This window comes from Meleagris gallopavo, chromosome 1, assembly GCF_905368555.1.
Source record: "Meleagris gallopavo chromosome 1, MGAL_WU_HG_1.1, whole genome shotgun sequence".
Lineage (NCBI taxonomy): Eukaryota > Metazoa > Chordata > Aves > Galliformes > Phasianidae > Meleagris > Meleagris gallopavo.
In genome coordinates this window covers 82,523,749-82,551,710 of record NC_139404.1, presented here as the reverse complement: position 1 = coordinate 82,551,710, position 27,962 = coordinate 82,523,749, and the positions used below count along the sequence as shown (strand labels likewise).

At 40.2% G+C, this 27,962-nt stretch overlaps 1 protein-coding gene and 1 long non-coding RNA gene across 7 annotated transcripts in view; one reads left to right on the top strand and one right to left on the bottom strand.

Moving 5' to 3' along the window:
• The window catches only part of LOC104913508 (uncharacterized), a 273,998-nt gene that overhangs the window by 118,703 nt on the left and 127,333 nt on the right, over positions 1–27,962 (top strand). For all 6 annotated transcript variants that reach the window (XR_014886908.1, XR_014886910.1, XR_004161663.2 and 3 more), the window contains one exon: positions 9,724–9,834. This is a non-coding gene — a long non-coding RNA (uncharacterized LOC104913508). The remainder of the gene's footprint in view (positions 1–9,723; positions 9,835–27,962) is intronic.
• DPT (dermatopontin) lies at positions 1,131–27,962 on the bottom strand. The gene is made up of 4 exons (XM_010719895.3): positions 27,596–27,962; positions 18,499–18,624; positions 6,569–6,676; positions 1,131–2,511 (listed from the first exon to the last, which is right to left on the bottom strand). The coding sequence occupies exons 1-4, from the start codon at positions 27,892–27,894 to the stop codon at positions 2,445–2,447; spliced, it is 600 nt and encodes a 199-aa protein (XP_010718197.1). The 5' UTR covers positions 27,895–27,962; the 3' UTR covers positions 1,131–2,444.

The following is a 27,962-nucleotide window of genomic DNA, read 5'->3' as shown; positions in this document are numbered from 1 at the left end:
CCCCCAGTGCCCTGAGTTGAAGGATCATGACTGTGGTAACAGTAGACTCCCCGCCAACCCCAAACTTGTGCGGGATTTGCTGCTCCAGGTAGATGCATACAAGTCAATGGAGGCCAATGAGATTCATCCCACAGTACTCAAAGAGCTGGCTAATGTCATTCTGAGACCTCTCTCAACAATTTTTCAATGGTTGTGGGAATCTGTAAAGGTCCCTATCAACTGGAAGCTGGCAAACATTCCAGTTTTTAAGAAGGGCAAGAAAAAAGACTGTGGTAACTACAGGCCTGCCAGTCTCACTTTGGTGCCTGGCAATTTTCTAGGGAAGATTATCTTGGGAGTTTTTGAAAAACAGCTGAAAAACAATGCAGACATTGGTCACAAGGGGAAAGTCCTATTTAATAAACTTAATCTCTTTTTATGACGAGGTTACCCACCTAGTTCACCAAAGGATGCCAGTGGGTGGGATCTTTTTGGATTGAAAGCAGAGCTTTCAGTACTGTTTCTCACAGTATCATATTATCTTTCTGGACAAAATATTTAGCAGAAACTAGAGATAAACAAAATACAAGGAACGTTTGGACAATGTTCTCATACTTTAGGTTTGGATTTGAGGTGGCTGTGTGGAGCCAGGAGTTATACTCGATGGTCCTTATGGGTCCCTTCCAACTCCATGATTCTTTGATTCTAAGCTGATCTTACACTGTCCCGTCAGAGGAGTCCATGAGCCCATGGTGTGCACAGAATTGAGAGCAGCCTAAGTAAAGATTGTAGCAGGAGAAGGATGTACTACATACTACCATCTCTAGGGCATGTGTTCCCACAAATGTGCCTAGATATAGTGCCTGTCCTTTTCCATCAGCTTCCTGGTATGAGTGCCTTCTCCTCTTGTGCTCATCTCTTTGGAGCTCTCATGACTTCCTTTGCGTGTCTACCAGTATCAGCTAACAATCTTCTCCAGCTTCTCTTGTCCTCTTAATTTCTTTTTTATTTTGTTACTTGCTTGTCTCAGCAACTGGCTCTCATGGAAACTCCCTAGTAACCATCACGGTCTCTGAGAATGACAGTTTCTTTGTGTGCAAATGAGTAAGTTGTTGTAGAAAAAGTATAAATGAAAGAAAAACGAGGCTATAGCAATGCCAAATCTATTATTCATTTATTGGACAAGTGTAATTTTAATGCTCACATTTGAGAGTATGCTAGTAAATATGTTAAAAGTGCCTGGAGCATGGAAACTGACTGTCTGACACCACTGTTTCTTATGAAGCTTGTAATCTTAAGTTGATAGCTGGCATCGTCATGGCTCTTGAGCCAGTGCTGCTGAAACTGCTAAGTTTGTCACTTAATTAATGAGCCAAGAAACTGAACCCTAAACTATGTATGTTCCAAAGCAAAAATCCTACCTTGGATCTTCCTGGAAGAGATAACAGTCTTTCTTGTTGGAATACTGCTGTACAGCTGCTGTGCAGCTTTGAAACATGGTCAACTAATTCTTTGCATGAAATGATATATGCAAGTCAGAGGAACTGAGGTCATCCAGATCATTGACTTTATTTGTCTATTCTAAGCCAAGAATATATTACCAAAGGTGGTACAGGCACCCCCAGTGGAAGCCCAGTCCATATGTAAAGTAGACTTCTGATAAATACAGTATGAGTATTTTTTGAGAGAGTGGCTTGGCCTGACCTATTCCTGGGTTTACCCAGAAAAGATCTCCCAATTAGTTATGTCGCTGACAATTTTTAGGACAATATAAATTAGTCTCAGTAAAGCTAGGTTAGGCTTTTGATTTTACTGATGGATCTGCGCTGATTTTAAACAGCTAGTGACATCTTCCAGTTTTAAATATCTGGAATTTCGCCACGGTAGGAAGACATTTGTAGCAATGAAGTTTTGCTGGAGGCTGCAACCCCACATGCATTTTGCTGAAGATCTGCTGGTACTGCTTTCTGCACACTTTTAGCTACTAAACACTGAGAAGCTAGTAGAGATCACTGGGTTGGTTCCAAGTAGGAAGTAGAAGACAGGAAAGATTACTACTTTCTGGAAAGTTTATAGTATGTTTCCACTTCATTTGGAGTGACTTTGCTGGAAAGCAATTTATATAGAGTTGCTATGTGAAATAAAGTTTTATGTGTTGAGAATGGCTATATATGGATATATATATAAAAGGAAATTAACATTAACATGTGTGTGTCCTAAGCAGTATTAGTTGGGGGATACAACTGTCAGTGCAGCTCAAAGGAATCCTCCAAAACTTCTGCTGCGAGCATTGGACTGGCAATTTATTGAATAGCTCCAGAGGGAAGAATTGTATTATTCAGCAGACAGCTGATGAGTCTTGCTACATTTTTTGTGAGCCTAATTGCCTTTCACCCATAATCACTGACTCTCATCACATCTTGTCCATCCTCAAGCTTTCCAATTTGGGTATATACTTAATATTTTTAAACATTTTGGAATGGGCAGTCGTACTCTGTCATCCTGCAGACAATGAATTTCCACTGACGATCCCTGCATGAGAGAAGAGACAACAGATGTGAGTTGGCAGTGGCAACTGCAGAGTATAACACTGTATGAGTAAGAACAACTTTACACAAGGTATTGTGGCAACAAAAACATTTATCTACTGTTAGCTGTCTTCTGAGTGCTTTGTGTTTTTATAGAGTAGAAGAAAATTGAATATGACTCCTAGTTACAAATCTTTCCCACTCCTCTACAGAATAAGAAAATCAGCTCTCTGAATAATCATAGAATCATTAAGGTTTGAAAAACCACTGAGATCATCTAGTCCAATCAGGTCTCTGAATATCCTTCAAAAGACAATGATTATTGATAATGATCAGTTTAAATTAACTTTAAATCAGTGTTCAAGTGGAAAAGGATGGTTCTGTCAGAAGTTATTGAAGTATGATCCATTGCTCCAGAGTCTGAATGAAGTAAAACATGTGAGTTTCAAGCCATCTCTAAGAGGAAAGTTGTACACTCTGTATTTCTTTTTCTCTTTCTCTCTTCTTCTCCTTCTCTCTTTCTATCTTTCATGTCTCCTAGCTAGTGATCTACGTGGAAGATAGGAAGGAATCAATAGCAAGAGAAAAACTTTCTTCTTATTCTTGATCTCCACAAGTCACATGTGAGACAGAAAACATTTACAAGTGTAAAATGAACTTTTACTGGTTTGTGAGTAATTTAATGTCTATTTTTGCTCAGTGGAATGATAGAATATCTAACAACAATTGTTAGAAGCATGGCTAGCACAGGAGGATTCAACAGTGGAGGCCAATGATTTAGTACCCAATAACAGGCTGCAAATTTCCACCTTAGCTTATTATTCATTATATTTCTCTTGACAAAAAGGCATGAGTTCAGAGGGTCAAATACTACCCTGCTGTGGAGCATACAGAGTGCAAATGGTCAATTTAGGCTGCTTAATACAGTCTTATAAGGGCATTTTGATCTAAAGCACAGTCCTTAAAAATAGCAGCAGCAACTGGTAATGGGTTTGTACCAAAAGGTTTCTGAATGTTTGGGTTCTGCTAGTGGTGGTCTCATAAACCTGACACGTGGAATGGGCAGTGCTGCCAGAGGGGTTCAACAGAAGCTTTCTTTACAAGAGCCCCGCACAGATCCAGCTTTCTGGTGGCCAGCTCCGATTGGTGAGGAGACTGGTGAAGAACGCGTTGCTACTCAGTGATCTGCAGAGACACAAGGCCAGATGTTATAAAGGCTGCTGTTCAGTGGTTCCATTGCCTGGGTGAGTGTGTCCTGCAATAGGATTCATTTGACTCTTCAGCTGTATGTGGGCATAAAGCCTCTCATTTCGGCTTTCACTTGCTCAGATTGAAAATTTTACTATGCTGATTCAGAGATTAATGCTGAGTGCCATTTGGAATTGGGTTTGTCTCATACTCATCAGCAAGTCTGTATTTACTTGTTGAGTGCTTTTTTGTTTGTTTGTTTGAAGGTCTTTTCTTGATAGATTTTTTTTTTTTTCATAAGACTTACCAATGCTTACTTTAGTAATTAAAAAAAAAAAAAAAAAAAATTAGGTTCATTTTCATCAAATGAAAATTAGTTTTCATTTGGATTGTTTGCGTGCTTTTCAAAAACACAGCTCTTTTGGTCACTGAGTTACCCAGAGAGACAAAAACAGAAAAGATAACCCATGGATTAATAGGATTTTATGGATCATAATGATGGTCTGCTAAAGTCGCACCTATTGTCAGAGAGACTTTTAGCTCAAAAGTAGAGGTATAGTCATTGTTTCTTTAAAAAAAAAAAAATACATATATATATACAAATATATATATGTATAAATACCTGCTGTTTGAAGTTATGAGGAAAGCTTACACTAAAATATCTTCAAAGGTGTTTTTTTGTGCTTCTTGTTAGCTCAAGAACATTGCCTGAAAGGGGGTAAATAGCATGAGCACAACTTTAATGTGCCTGAAGATAAAAATCTCAAAATTTACAGTGTGCTTACACTGACAAGCTGCACGTGTCTGCTTCTGACAGGCTGTGACTGGGAGAAGCTTTCTTCTGTTGTTCCTATTCTGCCTTACTCACTTGTAAATAACTATGGGACGACAAACTTTGCTGAGCTTTGAGAGAGTCACCCACGAGAGCCACTAGGTGAATGTGAACTGCAAACTGATATAGCAGGACTAGGCAGAACAAGTTGGTTTTAGGCATTCTGAGAGCTCTGACAGCACATTACCTTAAAAAAAACCTTCCTAAATTGCATTTGTAAAATGTGTTTTTTACAGTTTTCACTTGCTATTCTTGCAGGTTCTTCTCTACTGTCACCACAGTGGCAGAACAGAGGTGCTGGTGGCTTTTCCCTCTTTCAGGTCTTGTGGTCCCACAACCTGTGGAGACCTGTCTCCTCCTGACATTCCTGTGGTGCTGCCTCTGCTCTTGGTCAGTCCCACACTACCAGCCCACAGAATTTAGCCTTCAAAAGTCACAAGCAGAAATCCGCCCAGAGGAATAGGTTCCCTCAGCTGCTCTTTTCCAACTTTGTCTTTGTGACTCCTGATGTTGCCCTCATCCCCAGTTGGGGGTGGCTGGAATCCAGTTACTGGAGAGCACACTGTGTTATCTGTCCTGCTCTCTACAAGGGCACTGGGAAACGAGGATTAAGAATAGCACTGGGAAATATTTATGAGAAAAAAAAACAACTCAAAAAGAAACAGAACAGAGTAGAGGTCTCTCTTGCAGTCTTATAACTCTTTTATCTAAAAGCATGCAGAGATACTTTTATGTCAACTAACTGTGAAAGTTACTCTTCTACTTGTAAGAATAGATTACAGACACAGGTTCAACTTGCTAATAAATAGGGCAACAAATGTTAGTCTGCAAAGTATGGCTATGGATCTGGAGCAGTTTGATGGTGTGTTATCGTTTCTGGAAAGGCTTTCTTATTATAGGAAATCTTTTGGCTCAGGGGATCTCTGGGAAGAACTCTGTCAAGCTGAAAGCATCCCAGTGACAAAAGCATCTTGGCTCCTCTGGGTGTAATTAGAGACAGCCTGAAATGTCGGTTTGTTTGAATTCCTGTTTTTTTTTTTCTCTCTCTGCTCCTTCAGCTAGGCTTGGCAACAATGGGCCAGGGCAGTGTGCCTTGTCTTGTGTCTGTGTTGTGTAGGATAGCAAATACTTTAATATGTTGGAATTAAGTAAGAGGACTGGACCAGTTAAAAACCAACAGCAGAGAAATATCTCAAAGAACTGATGAATTAAAGATCAGCTTGAGATGAAGGAATCAAGAGCAGTCTTCCACAGTCAGATTTCTGTGACTGCTTACACTCACTAAACCCAAACGGCACTGTCGAGTTTATGTTTGGTCCAAATTCTAAAACTTTGTAATTGTACAAATTACATTAAATTGAGGGAGGGAGGTATTTTTTTAACTGAGCAGGGCAATTATGTGTCCATTTGCATGACTGTAGCATCACTAGCCTTGCTCAAGAGGAATAGTACATGACAAGTAACGGCCAGATCTGATCAAGGAAAATTAGTAAAGTCATTTTCTGGAAGGGGATTCACGTGTACCACATTGACAATAGTTCCTGGTGTGGGCTCATATCTGCTAGAAGCGTGTTGCAGTGGATAGGGCAAGTTACAGCATTCGCATTGCTGTTTGTTTGATCTCTTTGCATGCTGGCAGATTCTCTGCTTCTCTTCAAAGAAGGGTGGGCCAAAATGAGTCCCTCATCTGCTGAAAGGCAAGGCTTTTCCAGTCTGAGGATTTACTGGGCTAAAATAGATTCTAGCTTGAAATAGGTAAGTAACAATTTTGAAGATGTGTTGCACTTTGCAGAGCTCAGATGTAACCATTACCATATATTTCACTACTCAAATGGACAAGACAGATGATCCCTTGTGCATGAAGGTCCTCTTCTCCTGATACACAGCCCTGGACAGTTAGCCACACGCACTGTGGACTTTGGTCCTCAAAACTGAGTGTCACAGCAGATGATGTGTAGCCATGTACTGTCTATGGGAAGTAAGAAAGGAAGATCTGTCACTTCCTTCTTTTTTTTCCTAGTGAAATAGATGAAAAACAAACCTGTCCACAGCAGAGAAAGTTGTTGTTGCCCCACGGATGTAGTAGTCGTAAGTGTACATCATCATGTCCATATCTTCTCCATAGTGCCCCGGGTATTCTGTTGTTAACCTTTATGTGAAGGAAAAAGAGAATAAAACAATTCACCATCTTATAGAAAAGTCCAGTTGACTGAATACAACTCAAGTAGATTATTTTCCAGTTTCTTTGAACGCTTTTGTTTCTTAATAGCACTACATGATGCAGTTTTACTTGTAAGGCTGCTTTTCTCTTCTACACAGTTGATTCTTGTAGCTTTCTGAACAAATGTACTAGAAGATTATAATTGTTTAGAGCAGCTTGGAATATTGTTTGTATATATACATACATACATACATACATACATACATATATATATATATATGTGTGTGTGTAGCTGTAGGATAGAAGCAGCCCTAGCAAGAATTTAAAGCTTGTCTACTAATTAGATTTTTACTGCAGGGATTTTCCTTTTATCAGTCTCCTTGGGTTGCTGCTGTAATGTTCTATAAATGTTGCCAGGCCAAACAACTATAAGCATTTATCCATTTTTGAATTATAGTAAAGAAATACAGCAATTAATCCATTCTTCTTTGTTCTTTCAATTTTCTGCCTATCTTGTGATGTAAAAATATTGACCTGGACAGCATTTGCTCAGTGTGTTTTCTCTTAGAAGCTCAAAGTGCTTACGCACTTATTAAACAAGTTATGATTGCTGCTTCCTTGGGAAATGCGAAAGTAATTCTGCACTTGATTTTACAGACATGTTACACATTAATGAACAGATGCTGGGAGGGACTGGGACCTCGACCAGTAATTTATGCCAACATTATGTTAGAGATCAGGAATGGAAACCAGGTGCTCAATCTTCTCCTACATTACACCATTTAATGTGAGAGTTGGTGGTGGTGTTGGATCAGCTTTGCTCTGGAATGGCACAGGAAGAATCAGGTCCCCTGTAACGCAGTCTCCTTTGAAATGGCTGGCTGCACTTCTGTGAAGACTGAAAGATTTAAGATTCCTGTACAGAAATCCTGACAGCCAGTTTTCTGACTTCATTCATCCCAGCAGCAGTATATTAGAACAATGCTTGAAGGTGAACCTAGTGCAACCCAGCCAAACAGTCATTCGTGTTTTCATATTGTTAAATCAGCAGAATATGAGCACAAGCTTAAATAGTTTACTCCCTAGGAATATGATTATTGGGATGATTTTAATTTTTTAAAATTAGGTGCTTTGCTGGTATTTGGGACCCAAACCACTAACTGTTGGAATTCTCAGAAATTGAAAGTTTACCTGAAAAGTGAGTGACTTTGGAAGATATTCTATCAGATTGCATTTTCCTAGACACACTTGTAATAACAAAAAAATTTCTCTGAAATTGCCATCTCTCTGTGTATTTTAAATGTATTTTTGATTACTTTGTTTTCCTCTGTCTTATGCTGTTTAAATCTTTGCAAAGTAGAATTGACTGAATTCTGGGTCATTTTCAGCTTTTCAAAATGGAAGAAAATCATAACATCATTCCTAACAATTCACTATTCCTTACCAAATGAAAAATCGGACTAAATGTCAAACTCTGGTATATCCATACAAGGCCTTTAGTTTCAACAGTCAACTTCTTTGAACTTTCTCTTGCCTCCTGCCCTTTGGCCATGACAGCCATCAATGAAAGTACAGGCTGTGGTACAAGAACACCAAGCGTGTGTGGGAAGCAGATCAGGGCTGGACATGGCGTTCGTTGTCAAAGCTGTGACCAAGGGGCTGGAGATTTGTGGAGCCCATGCAGCATTGTGCTGTTGATAGGAAATGAGCTGCAGTATTTCACAGGTCATGGAGGCAGCTACTGCAGTCTGAGAGAAATCAAAGAAAATGTGTATGCCAGCAATTTTTAGGACAGATGAATAGATAGAGTCATCAGTAGGCTCTGCAGGTGGGAAAATCAGAGCTGCAATATTCAGTCCAGCTCCCATGAAAGTCTGAAATGAGATCACTGTGGATTTTAGGGGAAATGACTCAAACCTGGACAAAGAATAATTACAAAATATTACAAAACTGTTTATCATGGCTTCTCACCACTTAGCTGGTAGTTTTTTCCTAGACTAAAGATTGTCACCTTAATGTGTTTCCAAATTATGGCAAACATAATTAATCCACTGTTTTGACTGAAGGCTGATTCTGTCAGCTGACAGAATCATTTTAGCTTTCAGGACATTTCCTCTCATGCTCCCGTGTGTTTGTATTTGTCAAGGTCAGACAGTTTACAGCACAGATTTGAATACTTTTTTTTTTTTTACCTAGACAGTCTGTGACTTGAATCTCTGATACACCTTCCCAGCCCCATTAAAGAACCTTAACCTGAGTATAAGCCAATCCTTTGGTATAGCCAGCTTGTCAATAACTTCCATTTGTCCAACAGCTGCTTTTGGGGCTCTGCACTCCATGTCTAGAATGCATGTCTCTAATGCAATTCACAAAGCCTGACCTTTGCTACCCATATTTTGTTCAGTGTATTTCTTTGCATGAGTGAAGCTATGAGTCTGAATCTGGGAACTCAAGCATGTTTCTGGATCCATAATCAAAGAACAAGAAACAGGGACTTCAACTATACTAGTAAATTTAACAGTATTAGAGAATGATTCTGAGCACTGTAATTTGATTGACTAGGCTTGTAAATTCCAAGAACAATCTCTGGGGTTCCTAGATTTTGACTGGGATAGAGTTAATCTTTTTCCTAGTAGCTCAGTGCATTTAGATTTGATAATAATGCTGGATGAGAATAATGTTAATAGCACACCAATGTTTTAGTTGTTGCAGAGCAGTGCTTACACACTTCTAGTTTTTCATGCTGCCCTACCAGTGAGGAGCTTGGAGTGCAGAAGGAGCTGGGAGGGGACTGAACCAGGACAACTGACCTACATGGCCAAAGGGATGCCCCACACCATGTGGCATCGTGCTGAACAATAAAACTGGGGGAGCTGCCTGGAAGAGGAGTAGGGAGGGGCTGCCACTGCTCAGAGACTGGCTGGGCATTGGTCAGCAGATGGTGAAGAAGTGCATTGTGCATCACTTTTTTGTGTATTCTTTTGGTTGTTACTGTTATTTGGCTTTTTTAAAAAAGTTCTTTTTTTTTCTTGTAGAACTGTCTTTATCTCAATCAGTGAGCACCAACTAATACAGTCTCAGTGGATGCTGTTTGGGACCTGTGAGATACCATTCCTAAAAGGCAGATGTGGACACTGTATTTAGGGGTAAGAAAGTTCAGTAATGTAACTGCTTGCCTATACTAGAGGAGATCCTCCATATATAGTTTACTAATTTGTAGCCTGAGTGCCTGAGAGTGCATCCTCAAAGCTTCGTGGGTCACAGCAGATTTTTAAAATACAACATAAGAACTAGATATGGACTAGGATTTCATTTCACATTACTCCATCAATTTCAGAGTTTTGGGCTTGTTTGGGCTATTATTTTGAGAAGAAACTAAGATGTGTGTTTATATATGTTCTACCAAATTTGTTTTATAACATCTGTTTGGCATTCAGCAAGGAAAATGTTCTGTAATCTTGACCAGCAGTATGTGCTGGGCAGACCAGACTCTGAAAAACACAAGGTTAAAAAGCTACTTCAGCTCTACTCAGAGGCAGAAATTAATAACTGAGAGTCATTCCTTTTAACTTGTTTAATTATCTTTCCATTTTAAATCTGATGACAAACTGGTGAATTACTGTGAAGTGTCTTACAAACCTTTTACAGAAGCAGTCAGTGTTATTCTGAAGTACATGGGTACAGCAGGGAGGCTTTCCTCTCTTTTCTTTGTTCCTATTACCTTTTCCCCCTTCCTCTATTGTAACAGCTTCACACCTCTGTTGAGCCACTCACAGCAACTCTACTATGATAAATTCAAAAAGCAAGTTTGTAGTTACAAAATAATAATAATAATAAGAGGACTTGAACTGTTCTGAAGATTTTCTTGTTGCATGGATAGATGCCTACTAACTCCATTTCTGGAGGGAAAAATTAGTGCCATGAAAGCAAAATTCAAGTTAACTTGTGTCTGTCTGGTTTGTCTGATTCTTTTGACTTTGATGTTTTCTGTACTCATTTATGGAATTATTCCCTTAAGCCAGTGTAACTCAAGGTCATCTGGATAGTGCAGTATCCTTTGGAGGGAAATTGCAATTCGTTATCCACACAGCAGGGCTCTGCTGAGTAACCCAGCCCTTCTCTATTTTCCCCGTTTTTCACAGAATCATAGAATCCTTTGAGTTGGAAGGGACCTTTAAAGGTAATCTAGTTCAACTCCCCTGCAATGAACAGGGATATCCACAGCTAGATCAGGTTGCCCAGGACCTGACCCAGGCTTGCTTTGAAAGTCTCCAGGGCATCCAGCACATCTCTGGGCAACCTGTTCCAGTGCCTCACCAGCCTCACTGTAATAGACTTCTTCCTTATATCCAACCTAAATCTACCCTCTTTAAGCTTGAAACCATATCTCCTCATTCTGTCACCGCAGACCTTGCTAAAGAGTCTGTCCCTTTTCTGTAGCTCCCCTTTAGATACTGAAAGGCTGCTATCAGGTCACGTTGGAGCCTTCTCTTCTCCAGGCTGAGCAGCCCCAGCTCTCTCAACCTATCTTTGTAGGAGAGGTGTTCCATCCTTTGGATCATTTTTGTGACCCTCCTCTGGATGTGCTCCAACAGGTCTGTGTCTCTTTTTGAAATCTTACAAAATTTATCTCCCCTGAGAGATCATAATCTAGTTTTTAATGCATGGGTATATTTTATACTTGATTTCTTTGTCTTGAGAGGGAGAATTAGTTCACAAACATGGTAACATTTGCGAGCCACACATGGCAATTTATGGTTTATACATGAGAGGATTCAAGAATCAAGGAAGAGGTACCTTTTCCCCTTTTGGGAAGCTTTGTCTGCCAAAGAAGTCTGGAAGAGCAAGGACCAGGCCTTCCTGTGAACAATCAGCAGCAGCCTGCATGAGGGCCCTATAACCACTTCTAGCATTGATCTCCTAGCAAAAAAAAAAAAAAAAAAAAAAAAAAAGGACTAGGGAAACACAAAGTAGCCTGGGAATTGCCAAGTGCTGAGACAAAGCTGCTACTGCTGTTCGGGTTGATCTGAGGCCTCTATGACCAAATGGTGTGCTTGTGGTGCCTTAGAGGGTACGTGAAGGAAAACACTAGGATAGAGACTTGCAAAGCAGCTGTGAGAAGACCTGTGTTGTGTTAGTTTGGTGCCAAGCAAACCCCGCAGAACAAGATCAGTGCAGAAGCTTGCAAATTGAAGTCAATGAGATTGTTTCCTAAAACCACATATGCACAAAAGGTCTTAAGTTTGGGGAGGGAATTGTAGGGGAACAAACAATCACCGTTAGCAAGTAGTTTATTTTCAGTCTATATCATCCTTTTGCAAGAATTGATACAGGGAAAGAAAAGGAATTTTGCTTTTCCATGACCATGGCGCTGACAGGTCAAGAGTGTTAGGGCAACAGGACGAGAGGCGATGGCTTTAAACTGGAAGAGTGCAGATTTAGTCTAGATATTAGGAAGAAATTCTTTACTGTGAGGGAGGTGAGGCACTGGAACAAGTTTCCCAGAGAGGCTGTGAATGCCCCCTCCCTGGAGGCATTCAAGGCCAAGCAGGATGGGGCTGTGAGCAACCTGGTCTACAGGGAGGTATCCCTGCCTATAGCACGGGGTTGGAACTACATGATCTTAAAGGTCCTTTCCAACTCAAATCATTCTATGATTCTGCTTTGCAAATCCACTTCAATAGTATTCATTGTAAAATGTTTGAATGCAAGACCCCTGAAGCAGTTATGGCACTGTTGAGAGCAGAAAACAGAAGTTCTACATTAAAAGCTGGGAAATAAAAGCTTCTGTAAATGGATGTAAGTGATGCAATGTATGTACGGGGGAAGGCAAGAAAACCTGTCAGGAAAGTGTTGGTATAGGTTGGTATCTCTTTAGACTGGTTTGCACACCCCACACCCGTACCCAAGTTTTTCTGATATGCTTTACTATGATCCTGTAAATCTTGCTTAAAGCAGGGAAAAACAAACAAACAAACAAACAAACAAAACCAAAAAAATAAAGGCAGGATCTGTTACAGGATTACTGTTGTTTATTTTCCATGGTGAGGAATTACTGTGTTAGGGATTAATAGAAAACAGGGTTATTCAGTTAGTACTGAGAAGAATGTGCTAAGCTAGAGTGATCCTTAGCACTCTTTTAACAATTGACTTCAGAGATAGTTACCATGAATCTGTTTTTTGCTGATAAGAAAATCTAGTCACACTGAGGCCTCTGTACTGTTGTATGTGCCTCCCTTTACGGAAATAAGTGGGAACTGTGGACATGCCTTGCCTTCGGATATGAATTGGACAAAAGAAATGAGTCATTTAAAATATCAAAGACAGTCAGTGGTAGAGCTCATGGTTTCCTGCTCGAGCTGTTGAATATAGTTATTCCCTGCTAGTAAGTACATTGTTAGGGAGTGCATTGTCCTTTTCTCTTCTTGTGCAACTGCAACACTAACAAGATGAATGACTGCTCTTTAACCCTCTTTTTCCTCTTTCTTGCTGAACTCTCCCAACAAAGCTACAGCCAAAAGAAGGAGCTCTTTCATTTCAATAGGGAAGCACAAGCTTTAACATTAGTTTTCTGACTTTTGAGGACAAGGAACATCCCATGAATAGCCATACCTTTTCAGATGTTACTTAGATGTGGTTCAAGAAAATGGTTTTCCCCAAGAAGAATTGTTTCAAGGAGCATGAGCCAGCATTCCACATTCAGTGGCACAGAAATTATATAACTCTTCAGTCAATCTCAATTTTTCCTCCAGCTGGAGGACAGTGGGCATCCCCTTTTAAAAAGCATGCTGTGCTGAAAAGTCAGAGAAGGTCTTGAGAAACTGTCTACAGAAATCCTTGTTGATGTGTCCTGTGTAGAGTCCAGATTGTTAGGCTGCCAGAGAAGTAGAGATGTCCTGGAGTTACTCTAGAGATGAGCTGTTTTCTCACAGCCATGTCATGTTCATTTCTGGATTTCAGATTCCAGCGCTTCTCAGGACATACTCTGAAATCATTGCTTTACCTAGGCATGTTACTGCCTTTTCGTTTCACTCTGTTGTGGTGAAAACCATACATTCTCAGAAGAGTGAGGAGCCTTGAAGCCAGCTCAGTGGTACCACAGTTCTTGGAGGTCCACAGAAACTAGTGCTCAGGGCACCTTCTGCCTATTTCTCAAGAAAAATGTGTTTGAAATAACATTAGCCAGCTTCTTCTGTGATACCTGTGGAAGGTGTCACTGGAGGTTGAACTGGAAGGTTTGTATTTGCTGGGGTGACAATAAAGTCGGTAAAAAGGAATGGAGGGGAATTGAGTTGTCCAGAGGCATAATTTTCTGCCACGTGTATTCTGACTTCACCTCCTAGTTTTATATCTCTGGTGTTGGTAAGCCTGCTTAGGATCTTATCAGTTTGAAAATGGCTTTGGGAGCTGGTTGAGTCAAGAAAACAAATAAGTTCTTTAATCCTCACAGCTCTTGGAAAATGTAATTGTTTGCCTGGACAACGTCACTGTGACAGCTAGCAGCCGCAGCTCCAGACAGACCTTCTGGCACATGCGCTGCTGGTTGTTTGGAGAGGGAAAACAGTCATAAACAATCTGTGCAGACTTGGGGTTTTTCTGTGACATGTGTTTTCTTTTGAGAGTATGGAGTCAAGCTTTCAATTTCCTGGCAAAGAGAAAAATCTGAGGTCTAGTGGGACGATTTAATAATGTTGTCTCTGTATCTGCAATGGATTTGCTTCCTTTGTGGTCTCAATAAGCATACAATTTATTTTACTGTGGTAAAATTCCCCAGACAGGTAAAATAATTGGACCTTTTCTGCCTCCTGTGGGGAATGTTGATTATTTTCAGTATGGTAAAAATGTGCAGAATCCGTTGCAAGGCTTAGCACGATGGGGAAGGAAAGAAAGCAGTTGTAGAAAAAAAATAGCAAGTGCAAAACTATGAGACTAGTATATTTATTTGCAGTATGTGCTTACTATGCAGGTAAACTGGGAATTAATGGTGAGAAGGTGAACTGTGAAACAGAAGTGCTGGGCTATTAAGCATAGAGGTATAGATGCTACCAAGTAAACTAAGGAAACTGATAAAGTGCATTTCAGTCTGCTTGGTGGAGTTATAAAGTAGTATTTCAATAACTGTCAGTGGGACTCAAGACTCAAAGAAGATTCCAGCTGTAAAAAGTGGATCAATTTCTAACAAACCATTTGTATGGCTCATATTCATGAGGAAACACTCTCTTTTTCACTGGAGAGAACAGCTCATTTAAGGACAAATAGTCCTGAAGAAGAGCCAAGAGAAACCATACATGAGGATCAGCTGTACTACTGCTTATATATATTTGCCAGAGAGACAGCTGGAAGAAAAAGAAATCAAATACCAAGGTGAGAACTAATTTAAACCAAGGAGTTTCATTATATCTTGATATTTCAGTTTTCCTAAGATATGCCTTTCTGCCTATAGCTGGTTTCACTGCAAGTTAAAATTCAAGACTCCTAAGAAATTATGCTGTGTGGTTGTTTTTGTTTTTTTGTTTTTTTTTAATATGGATTTTCCTATGCAAAAACACATGATCCATGAGGTACTAGAGTCATTACATATTTTCCACATAGTTCTGTACTGATAGATGCTTTGCTTGTAATTAATCTGCTTCCACCAATAAGTAGGAGTCAGCAAGACTTGATTAGCCGTTTCTCCACAGCTGTTTTGTTTTTTTTTTTTTGATAACTAGTTTCTGGAAAAGAATAAATATAATTATAGGCTTGGGTAGAAACTGTTATATATAATGCACTATGTGCATGCATATTTTTATTGTGTTTTATATATGTATACGTTTTGAAATACTATCAGGGTAGGCTAGAACTGCTTTGTGGATTGTTTGAAAAACAGTCTCTGTGGCAAATGTTTCTTAAACAGAGTGCAAGATACAAACTAGAAGTGTGATGTGTAAGTGAGGGTTTTTAACAGTAACTTGGAAATGTCATTGGAAGTGGATTTTTGAGTGAGAGCCCCTGAGCTTAGCAAATGGGAAGTTTGGTTGCTATACACAGTTGTTTAGCTGTTCAGACAAGTCACATCTGTAGCAGAGGCGGTTCCAGGGCATGAGGTTTCATGCTACCACATTGCAGTTCATGTTGCTTATATTCTAGCATAACAACTATCACACATTGCTTATATTCTAGCATAACAACTATCACTCCCCAGATACCGGTGGGGCAGAGTAAAGGGAATAAAACAGGAAAGGTATTGTTCCTAGCATACAATGAGTAGAAGACCACTTTTGAAGAGGAGGGATAGTTTTGATGCATGATGTAAGTCCACCAGTGGACTCCTCCTGTTTGGGATTACAGGATAACTCTGGCAGAAAGAGACCTCAGGGGGTATCTGGTACAGCATCCGCCCAAAGATGGGTTAGCCCTGAGGTCCGACCAGGCTGCTCCAGACTTTATCCAGACTGGTCTTGAAAACTTCCAAGGATGGAGCTTGCACAGCCCCAGCAAACAACCCGCTCCTCTGCTTCACTGTCCTCACAGAGGAAAATATTTTCCTTATATCCAGTCTACAACTCCCTTGTTTCAAGTAATGTCTTGTCCTCCCACTATGGATAACTGAGAAGGGCCCAACTCCATTCTCTTGACAGTGTGTACTTACTGGAGGCTGCTCTTCAGGCCCACTGCAGCTGCTCCTTCTTCACAGTGAACAAGCCTTCTTTCCTCAACACAGAGGTTTAGTGCTCTATCTCTTGGCTGTTTTGTTGCCCCTCTGCAGGACTTTTTCTAATTGATTGACATTTTTCTTGCATCAGGAGGTATCCACAAAATTGGATGCAGTATCTAGATGTGGCCTAATGAGTGCTGACTGGAGTGGGACAATCACTTCCCTTGAACTGCTGGCTGCCCTGCAGTTAACGCAGCCCAGGGTGCCGCTGATCTTCCCAGCTGCCAGGGCCCATTGCTGGCTGCTGTGCATCTTGCTATCCTCCAAAACAAGGAAGCTTCCAAATAGTCAGTCCCTAGTCTATGTTGTTACTAGGGGCTTTTCTTTCCCATAAACAAAACTTGTTGAATTTCATAATAATGTCAGCCCCTTCCTTCAGCGTGCATAGATCCCTCTAAATGCTCACCCACAAGGCTGGCAATACCTAGTGCCAAATAATTCTATAACGAACCCATGATAACACAGTGCACCCCAAAAGCTTTTCACACATCAGGTGAAGATCTGTGAAAGCCTTCTCAGAGATTTTAAACAGTGATATTCAGCTCTCCACTCTGACAAATGTAAGCATGTGGGACTTCTTCCCTTCTTAGGGGCAGAAACACTTCATCTGCCTTTGAAATGCTGCCTTTGTCTGCATGGAAAGACTATAGCTGCAAATTGTGTAAGGCACTCTTTTCTAAGCACAAGAAATGAAGTGCTGTCACCAGGCAGTATAGGAGTCTGTGTGCAGCTGGGATGAAAATGTCAGACATCAGTAACCCCAAACATTTATATTTGGGCTTGCACTACTCCGGATGGCAATTTGCAAGACAAAGCTGTTCCAAGTTGTCAAGACAACGTCTACAGAACTGTCAACAACAATTAAAGAAGCCAGAGAGGATTTCTGTTGTTTCACCGAAAAATATAGGCAATATTAGAGGAGTAAGACAGTTTGGAAGAAGTGCTTAAAAGTTAGTTTTCCTTGGAAGGAAGAGTGTGGGCAGTTGTGTAAATAAATACAGAGGTGGAGAACATCCGTAGGCAGGGTAAACTGGAGAGCAGGCAGAAGAAAGTTCAAAGACTTTTATAAAGTTCCTGTGATTTTAAATCCTTAAAAATAATAAATAAATAAATAACATCTATCTTCCTCCTCTGCAAGAATGAAGTCTGCAAAGCAAGGCACTGCTGTTGATTTTGGCCAGTAGCCAGCCAGACAAAGAAAGACCAGCGGGCATGTAAACAGTTTGTGCACATCTCAATGGGAAATATACTTCAAAGTTGAGTTCCAGAAGCAAAGATTCAAACATGGATTTTTTCCCTTTTTTTTTTTTTTTTTAATTCAGAGGGTATTTGTATCAGTAAGAATAGCTGGATTAGTAGCCCTAGAGCCTAAAATTAGGAGTTCCTTTACATAGAATGAAAGGAGCAATGTGAGCTTTCTCTACGCAGTCTGCTATTGTGCATCCCCCTCAGTTTAGAGGAACCACACTCGGGGCCACAGGGAAGCTCCACTTAAAAAGCTCATTTTTTTCTTAGTCTCTGTGAGATTATCTGCACCAGTTGTGATTTGGTGTTGAGGTGAACCTTTTCATTAGGTTTTGACTATGATCAAGATCAATTTTGAATTTGGGCTTCCAACAGCAGTGACAGAGGGAACAATTTGTATGCTGTAAAAATTCAAAAATCCAAAGCTATGTGCCAGAGGATTTTTTTTTCTGTGGTAGCTGGAAAGAAGTTCACTATAGTCAGTTATTACAGCAGAATAGCATGGTATAGAAATGCTCCTGCTCCTGTGAAATTACTGGATCAGGAAGCAGGAGCTATATGACTTTTGAAATGCAATTTCACTTTGGAGACTCCTGTCATAGTTTCCAGCGTAGCTAGACTGCTGCTGATACTCAGACCTGTTCATTTAGGGCTAACTACTGCATTCTACTGTACAGTGCTCTCATTCATTTCCCTTAGTCATACATCCCCAAAAAGCCTGTGGTCAGACTGGAAATGGATTATTTAGCCTCCTAAAATGCACTTAAGTTTTTCTTAAGGAAGGATGTAGATGGGATTAGTGGCCAATGACACTTCCAGGAACTGCTGAGGAAGAGGGTTAATAGGTTTGGTTTCTGCTTGAACTTACCAGCACGAATATGGGCACCTCCGGCTGTAGCGGCAGCAGTAGAATTGCCATTCACGGTCAAGCACAGATGGAAAATACTGACTCTGGAAACCAGCCACCAACCCATTGTTTGAGCAGGTCTGGTACCTAAGAAAGAGGAACAAGAAGGGAACATGTAAAGAAACATTGTCTGACATTCCTTGATGGTTTTAAGCACTTCCGAAAACAGCTTTTTTGGTTCAGGTTAGGAGCTGAGGGCTTTGCTGTCTATTTAGTTACCACTGTATAATAAAGCAGCAATAGTTAACAAATAATGTCTTAGCAATTACATTGCACTTGAAACAGTTTTTATGTATTTATGTATTTAATCATTCCAATATGTAAATGAGGCAAGAAATTGTTCTGCTGTTGCCATTCTCAATCATTTACAAATCATGAGATTTACTTCAAAGTAGTCCATTAACTGTTGGTATTTGAGCATTTGGAGTTCACTGGGGTCATTTTCTCAACTGCTTCTCTACAAAAAGAATCCTTAGAAGATCGTTTATATGAGAAGATCAGCACTTTCTTTTCTTTCTTTTCTCAATTATTTTTTTTTTTCAAGAAGGCAATGACTGCTAAACATTACAGGCTTGAGATGAAACGATGAATTAATAATAATCACAAGAGGAAAATTGAAGGCCATGTCTTATGAAATTATAAGACTAAAATCTTTTGCAATGGGATTTTTAAAAGAAAAATCTATTTCTTCATGTTTTCTGTGTACTCAGGAAATCTGTCATATAAGTAAATCAGTATCTTCAAGGAGAATATGCATGATCTTCAAGAACATACGTCTCCTTCTGCTCACCCTGCAAGTACGTGGACACTGATACCCGAGGTAGTTGAAGTCATAACCATAGTTTGAATAGCTCACAGAGCATGAAAACAGCCAGCTTATTAACTCAGATGTTGAGCATTCATTTTCTCAAGGACGCTCTTATCCTCATTTTCCCTGTTGGAGAAAATTATTTGAATTCAGTTTCTTCCATTTCCTTTCTCACAGGTGGTAATGTTTGCAAAACTCGAGTCTCAAGGTCTTGAATGCAAAAGCTGAAAAATGGATAAGCTTTGACCAGCACATAGATGAATTTGTACAATAACAGAATCCACAAGATTGGATAGGATCTCTAAGGTCACCCAATCCAATTCCTCTCTTTCAGCTCCCACCTTTGAACCACGGGTCTTTTCAGTATGTCCCCTCCATGCTGTCACATTGTTCGGGCAATATTATTTACATTTGTTTGTTTCCCTACATCTCAGAAATTGCTGGTGCCACAAATATGGGCTGTGCTTTCAGAGGCTCTTCTGAAGACCTCAGCAGTGAAGTAGTGATGGGGACTCTGAGTTGCTATGGTATCACACCAAGTAAAGCAGTTTGGCTCACTCTCAGAGGATTTCATCAGGACTTTGGTAGGAAGTTGTTCTGTTTTTTTGGCACATAGGCCATGGGAACATATGGCTAAGGTTCTGTGTAAACATATTGGATAGTTTCAGATGATTGGTGTTATTCTGATAGAAGAAAAGATGATGCACAGAAATATAGGGAAATGGTTGTACCTGTTGCAAAATGAGCAGTTTTCTGCATTAATCTGTGAAAGTAGAACCAAACTTACATCCTTTCATTTTCTTCTGCTTCTCCCCTTCCCATTTACAGTCATTTCTCCTGTTCAATTCCTTGTGCCCCTAGGAGATTTTCCAGCTCTTGTTCATAGATGCAATAGTGGGAGTATTTTTTTTCCCCATTTCTTTTGGCATTTCTTCTATGAGGCTTGGCATTGCTCTGCAGTTCCCCTTTTTCAGTGATCAAAATCACTGTTTTTTTCTTGCTCAAGCTTGTCTTTGTAGGATATTCTTTCTCCTTCTATATCTCCCCACCTGCTTGCATTCAATCTGGAAAGTCCTATTCTCTTTCTTGGTCTCTCTTCTTGACACCTCTACAAATATATTCCAACTTTTACAGAAAGACTTTTTTTTTCCAGAAGGATATCACAAATAAACTCTTCTTTCTATAAGAGAATTTAAAAAATCTAGCTAGTATAACACTCCCTGGCTTACATACATACACATTTGGACACCCAACATCAGGAAGATTGGGTCATGTATCTGTCTTCTAATGAACAGCTTTTTGTTAAAAATATATATGCATACATTTGTAGCCTTCTTCAAAATTAGTTTCTCTGATGCAGAGTGTATTTGGGAATAAATCATTCCTTGTAATTACATCGCTATTGTATTTTAAAAACATTCAAAGGAACATTTGAAGTGATCTTTTAAGCTCAAGTTCATTTCTCCCTCTCTACTTCTGTCGCATATACATAAAATCCTGCAATCTTTTTTTCAAGCTCAATATTTGGTTCAGAGAGATAAAGATAATGGTGAAATTGAAGTACTTTTTTTGGCTTTGAGACAATGCAAGATGATTTTTCTTCTCATCATCCTAATTTTCAAGTCAAAATCATCCAAAAATTAAGAAATGCTCTCAGAAAATGGAATGTTTATTTGTGAGTTCGTGTAAAATCTCTTCTTCTGCTTCCTTTCCCCATTTGGCCTCTTTCCTACAATCCAAAAGTAATGCTTCAAGTGAAACAACCTATCAACCTTCTCCTCACATACCTTGTTAGTCAGATACTCTACATATTAATCTGAAAACAAGTCTTAACCTGTGAAGATTTCTTTCTTCAGTATCAACCTCCTTGTGTCAACTACTTGTGTCACAGCAAATCCTCAAACTCCTAAGGTGAATCAAAAACAGTGATTCAGATCCTTTGATTTATGACAAAGTCAAAAAATGGCCTTTTTCACCAGACCTACTCTTTAGCACTTCTTGTTAAAGAGGATAATTTGGAAATGTTGCTGGGTTCTCTGTACTCTCAAAGTCCTGACACTGCTAAGAAGAGAGGAAGATACCTTTTGGAAACTGAATGCAGAGCAGCATGAGAAACCAACTGGAATTGTGTGGGATGAAACTTGGCAATGGATGGGTTGTTTTATTTTTCTAGTTGACTCAAATTGGATTGCACGAAGAGTTGCCTTTTGGATCTGGTAGTGGTGGAAGAGGAGGTGAGCTGGCTGGTAGATGAGGAGTGGGCAGATTGGTGGGGAGATGTCAGGTGCTGTTGAATGGATGTTGCCCTTCCCTTCCCCCGTTCACTGGAAATGGCTGCAGGGTTTTCTGTGGAGAATAAATAAACTATAAAGCCTTATTTTTGGAGGGCATTCTGTGTAGTAACAGGTATGGATATGGTAGCTGAGACTTCCCACTCACTGCCTGCTGCAACTGCTGTGAAAAGCCTCTCACATGCCACATCTTCTTATGAAGTAGCCAATAATTAATGTTGTATGGTTTAGTCATGGCAAGCAACTGAAGAATGTGTCTATGTTAGCAGTTGTAGTTCACATCAGGACTGCACTTCCAAAATAAGTCTCCCATTCATCCCTGCTTACCACTGTTTGCCATTGTATAAAGATCTTGGAACATTTAAACTGAATTTGCTGCAGATGAAATTTAACCAGAAGATTTATTCAAAGCTTCCATTGTTGCATATGTACATGGGGCCAGACTAGATCTGATCTGAAGCAAATCTACTCGGTGTGAAGCAAACCTACTCAAAATGCATGTATGAATTTTGGGTCCTATGTACAAGCTGTTTCACCCTACAGATGTGCTTAAACCATCCCACAGGATTTGCGCATGCAGATAGCCAGTGTATGGATCCTGGACTCAACTCAATAACCTGAAGACAAATCTTGCTAGCAGCAGTATTGTGTTGAACTAAAGTGCCAAATGTGATAACACTTCCTGATTATGTCTACATCTTATTTTTATTCTTTGCTAGACTGTGTCCCAGAGTGTTGTGCTTCATCTAGTGCTGTGCTGTAAACCTTTATCTGAGACCCTCTGTCCCTCACATACATTAGAAATTAGCCAAAGTAATGTACTACCCCTGAAGATGGTGACACGTAGAGGAGTAAATCTGTCAAGCTGCAGCAATACTTTTGAGCCCATGTTGAGCCACTCTCTGGAAAAATGCAGTCTGACACACAGCACTGTAGACACCTGGTCATGTTGCATAAAGAGCAGTTTATTCCTTATAACAGGGTAACCTGAGAATGTTGTTCTACATACTTCCAAAAATCCTTTATTTATCTATCTATCTATTTATCTGTCTGTCTATTTATTTTTGCTGTAGAGCAGATGGCTTCTGTAAAATTTTTACAATTAATTTCTTTCTCTGGAGCCTATCAGAGAGGAATGGATCTGTATATTATGTCAGATATGACATACTGACACAGTGGCGATAAAAATACGTGCTTTCTTCTGCAATCCCACCTGGAGCGCACATGGAGAGAGTAGGCCTAACTTCATGCAGCTTCTAAGACTGAGACTAGAGCGTGGGAGGCATTTGTTAACAAGATACTAGCCACGCTGTTTTCCTCTGTTTCACCAAAACCTGTTACTTTCAGTTTCCAAAACTTTTGGCACAGTTTGGAGGGGAGGCCCTGTCCTGCTGTCCTGAGTTGTTTTTGTGGACTGTCCTTCCCCTGTATAATTTGGTTAGTTGCATGATGAAAGCTAATTTAATGATCCATTACAGATGAGTGGGGAGAGATAAATGGCTGAGGACATGCTCAGGACACTTGAAACACTGGCAGTCAGACTGTGGGAACTACTTCTCTTCATTTGATTAGCCTGTGCCAGTCTCCGGTGGCCACTTCTACAAAGTAGTCTTTACTATCTGTTGTGGGGTAGGCAGACATGCTGTCATTTGCTTCCACGTACCAAAAGAAACCTCATTCTGAACTTCTGCTATGTTTTTATTTCCCTCATAAGAGACAGATAATCAGTCAGGGGTAGGTGCTGACTTTCCTTTCTCCTCCCTGCACGGAGGTAAGGCAAGTTCATAACTCCCCCCTCTTTTTCTCACAGCCATTGGTGAGACCTCCCTATCCACCTAAAGACCTCTCTTCTTTGCAAGTGCTCCCACCGGACTCAGGCCACTGCGGATGTGCTAAAAACCTCTAGCATTGTCCCTTTAACATAAACAGTAGGAAAATTAATGTTTGCATAGATAGCGCAAATGGGAATATTTTAAAAGGCAACTTGATTGTCAGAGATGGAGAACAAAGGGGTGAGCAGCCTCCTGTCTGAACAGAAGGCTCCTATAGACATTTCCTTCCTTTGCTTAGAGTCTTATCTTTGCACCCGGTTTATAGGAAATTGGGTTGTATGCCTGCTTGAAGGGTCTACGTATATGCCTTTGTGTGTTTGAGCACAGAATGAGGTGGGTGAATCTAGACATCTGTTTTTTCAGAGTCTCTTCCAAACACTTTCTCGTAAGTCTAAACAAGGAAAAAAGGCAATAAACATGCATTAAATGGCACTTTGCTGGAAACTTTTCTATTTTGTGCCTTATGGATAACTGGGAGTATGCTGGGGATATAACACTGTTCCATCTCTCTAATGTGGTGTAAATCAAACATTCTCTCCTGGAAGGAAACATTGCCTTTCACTTGCAAGTTTTAGTTTATTTGTTTGTTTCAACCTTATCCTTTTATATATTCACTTTTAGCCAAGAAAAATCATTTTTCTTAAATACTTAATTCGAAGTCTGGTCTGTTGAGACAACTCTAGTATCCAGGGAAGCAATGAAGCAGTCTCTCCAGCTTAGACCTTACATTTTCTTAGTTGGAGAAATATTTACCCAAGGTCAAATCTCCTCCAGTACAAATCGAAATGTAAACATCCACTTTATTTGGTTTGAAGAGGCACAGTTCCTTGTGAGGTCACAGCAAATAAATAACTAGAAGGACTATGTAGAACCAGAGGGTATCCTGAGGACTTTTGCATACTCAAGACATGATTATTTCCAGATTATTCAGGAACAGGTTTGCTCCCAGCTGAATAGCATCTTGGTTATCAAAGGTCATTGACCTTTGAACTAGAACACATTCACAGATTTATGGAGCTGAGAAGGCTGAAAAGAAATTGGTCATCTAATCCAATCTCTTGCCCAAATATTTCTGAGAGTCTGATAAGACATTCACAGGTTTCTTGTGTCTATTCAGCAAAACACAAAAGAACGTGCGCTCTTCAGAAGTGCAAGTATCCATAGATGATTGGATAGATGCCTAAAATGGATCTGTATAATCACTCTCTTTTTGTTGAATCCTTTTTTCATATCTGTAAGATGAAAAATGGTATGGATCTAATCCTAGAAGTTTATGTAATACCTAATGGTAGTTTAGGAAGCAAACTTACCTAAACCATCTCTGTCAGTCATCCTTTCCTGCCCTCCCATACACCCAGCTCTCCCAGTCCAACACCCTCCACATCTTTTTTGCCATTTTTCCCAATAACGCTGATGGACAAAGAAAACAGCGTGTTGGAGATTATTTTCTTCTTTCTGCTTTGTATTCCTACTCTGCTTTCTCTCTAAAGCTTTCCTTGGTTTGATGGCTTTTCTAAAGAAACCTCTCTTGGGCTTGTCTCTATTGTGCATAGCATAGCAGTCGGAAATGCTGATCTATGAAATGCCACAAACATAATTTATCACAGATCAGGTTTTTTTGTGTGTGTTTTTGAATGAAGGCAGAGCAAGGAATTAAAAAAAAAAAAAAACAAAAAAAAAAAAACCTCAATTACAGCAGAGGAAATGTAGCATAAACTTTGGGAAAAGCTTATTAGCTCTGTGGTTATTGGTGGAAGAAACTGTTGAATATCCCTGGCTGTGATATGCGTAGTGAGACAAACTACCTGTGACCAGAGCTGAAGAAAAAATATTAGAGTCCTTACTCCCAGGATTGGAATGGATGAGCTAGTTCAGCAGAATGCTGCCTCAGCTGACATGAGGATGATTTATGGCTCACCAACACATCGGTTAATCAGAAGATCAGCACTCGAAACAGAGGTGGCCAAACAGGAACTGATAGAGATTATGATTCATATTCGTAGTCCCAGTTGATTATTGAGTAAATCTTTTTAGAGCTTGAAGCAGCTCCAAAGAGCACTGTGATGAGTACGGAAGAGAGAAAAAAGAGGCTGTTATGAGAAATAATGTAAAGACTACCAAGAGAGTAGGTGTAGGATTATCAAAGGCTCTGTAAGCTGCATCCATGTTTTTTCCTTAAACTTGAAGTTTAAAGTTTGCCCTTGGATACTCCAGGCTGGCTCTCTGCTGGCCCAGCTGTGACCCCCTTCCAGGATAAGCCTACTGGATTCTTGGACAGCAGTGCCTGGGCACAGCAAGGTATGCTCTTGCATGCAGCAAATCCTCTCCATGAAATGCTGAATATGCAACCAGCTCAGCCATGTAGTACAGAAAACTGTGAAGTACAACGAAACAAAGCTAGCTAGGATGAACAGAAATAGCCAAAATAATTAGGATCACGAGTTCACCTTTGCAAAGAGATGTGTGTTCCCAAAACATTTTGGTGTATTTGACTCAACTCACTCCACCTCCTAGATACGTAGAAGAAAGAGATCTGTACAGAGCAGAAAAGTAGATGTAAGGATGATTGACTGGAAAGACCAGCTAGGGAGGAAGTGCCTATGAAGTTCCAAAAGCTAAGAGAGAGAGTTAAACAGAGTTAAAAACATTAAAGAGGGGTTGGACGGGACACATATTTGGAAGAAATATAGGATCAGGTGAAAGGCAAGAGGAAATCATGTAAGGACAAAGTGAAAAGATTATTAAGAGGTAGAAGAAATAAGATTTAAATAATATGCTGTGGATTTAGGCACACTAAGCATATGGAGCATGATGACGAATGTGGCCCCAGACAGTAGAAGAAAATGTTCTGTATAGACTTACATAGTGTCCTGTTTGTAAGAAGCAAACTCAAGCAATTGCTGCCAGGGATTTTTGGAAAGAAAACAATTTCATTTTGAACAACAGAGAGGTCTACAGCAAATTTACTATGCAATAAGTAGAAATTGCATAAATGTAAGAACGATGAAGAAGTCACCCAGTATTATCACAGGGTCTTTTTTCTGCCTGTTTTGCAGCCCTCACCCTTTATTTTCTTATTCTATAGTGAAGGATGGGGTCAGTCCTCAGCAATTGCATCAGCCATAGGAATGTATCACGTGGTGAATGAAATACTATGAATAATTAAGGACAAAACTTTAACTCATTTGAAAAGCAGAAGCTTTGCATTTATTGTTGACCTGTTCCCATATTATGTGAAATCTAGAAAAATTATATTGCAATTTCTGGAGCAAAACCATTTAAAATATTTGAAAATATCCTTGCATTCATTTCATTTTGTTCAAAAGATGTTTCATATTCTGAATGTTTTAAAAGTGTATTTCATATTTTATGAAAAAATCAGAAGAAAATTAAATATTGGGTGTATACTGCCTAAACATGAAATGCCATACATATTTCCATAAATTATTGTGGCCACAAAATGTGATCACTTTTGCCTCAAAGCTGAATAGGAAATGTAACATCTAGTGCACCAAAACTGACTGCACCAAGGAATTAACATCATCTTCTGTGATCATTATCGTGCATATATATACCACCATCACCACTCATTAGCGTAGATTTTTGGCTCCGTAGTACCAGCATAACTCAAAAACTGCCTTTCACTGGGTTTAAGCCAAAAAGCTTAGCAACAAAAACACAAAGAGAAAAGCCAGCACGATAAAGAGAAATTTTTGTCTAGCGATAAGAACAGGAGGTCGGAGTCAGGAGCTAGACAATTTGTTCCCCAGTTTAGTCACTGATTCGTTGTGTAGCCTTTTGAGAGCGACTTTGTCCTGCACTCCCTGAAGGTTTTCTCAGCTCTGAAATGACAGCTGCAGGACCAAGCTACCAGGCAGCTGAGGTTGTGAGTGACCAAACGGCACAGCATTTGTAAAGCACAAAGACCCTCCAGCAGGAAAGTGCTACAGAGAAGGCAGAGGAGATGCTGCTCACCCCTCACGCATGCATCATGAGGAATGTGTTCAGGAAGCGAAGCCGCTGGCTAGGATCACATTGCTATGCACTGGCATTGCTATGTACGAGCACCCGCATTCCAAATGGGGTATCAGAGCTGTGCCCTCCCAGGGTGGGTCAGAGTGTCCTACCATTCAGTTCCCGCCCTGTTGATCTCTTCCCACCAGCACTCTGTCGGCTCACCGAGGCTCTGGGCTGCCGGCATGCAGGCATAGTTCCACAGTCTGTCGGAGCCTTCCTTCTTGCTGAAGACACTCCTGATGGCCACGATCACCTGCCCATGGGGGCACTGGAAGTTGAAACCCTGCCGGTATACATTGACCCATTCATCGTTATCTCCGTAGTTATAGGGGCCGTAGTAGTAGTCACCATACTGGCCCCATGCCACTGACACCAGAGGCAGGAATACCCAGAGAAGGACAAGGTCCATCCTGAGGATTTTTCTGGCTTAGAAATGCCCCACTGGCTTGTTGGGCTGGCCCTTTTATATCGTTTCTA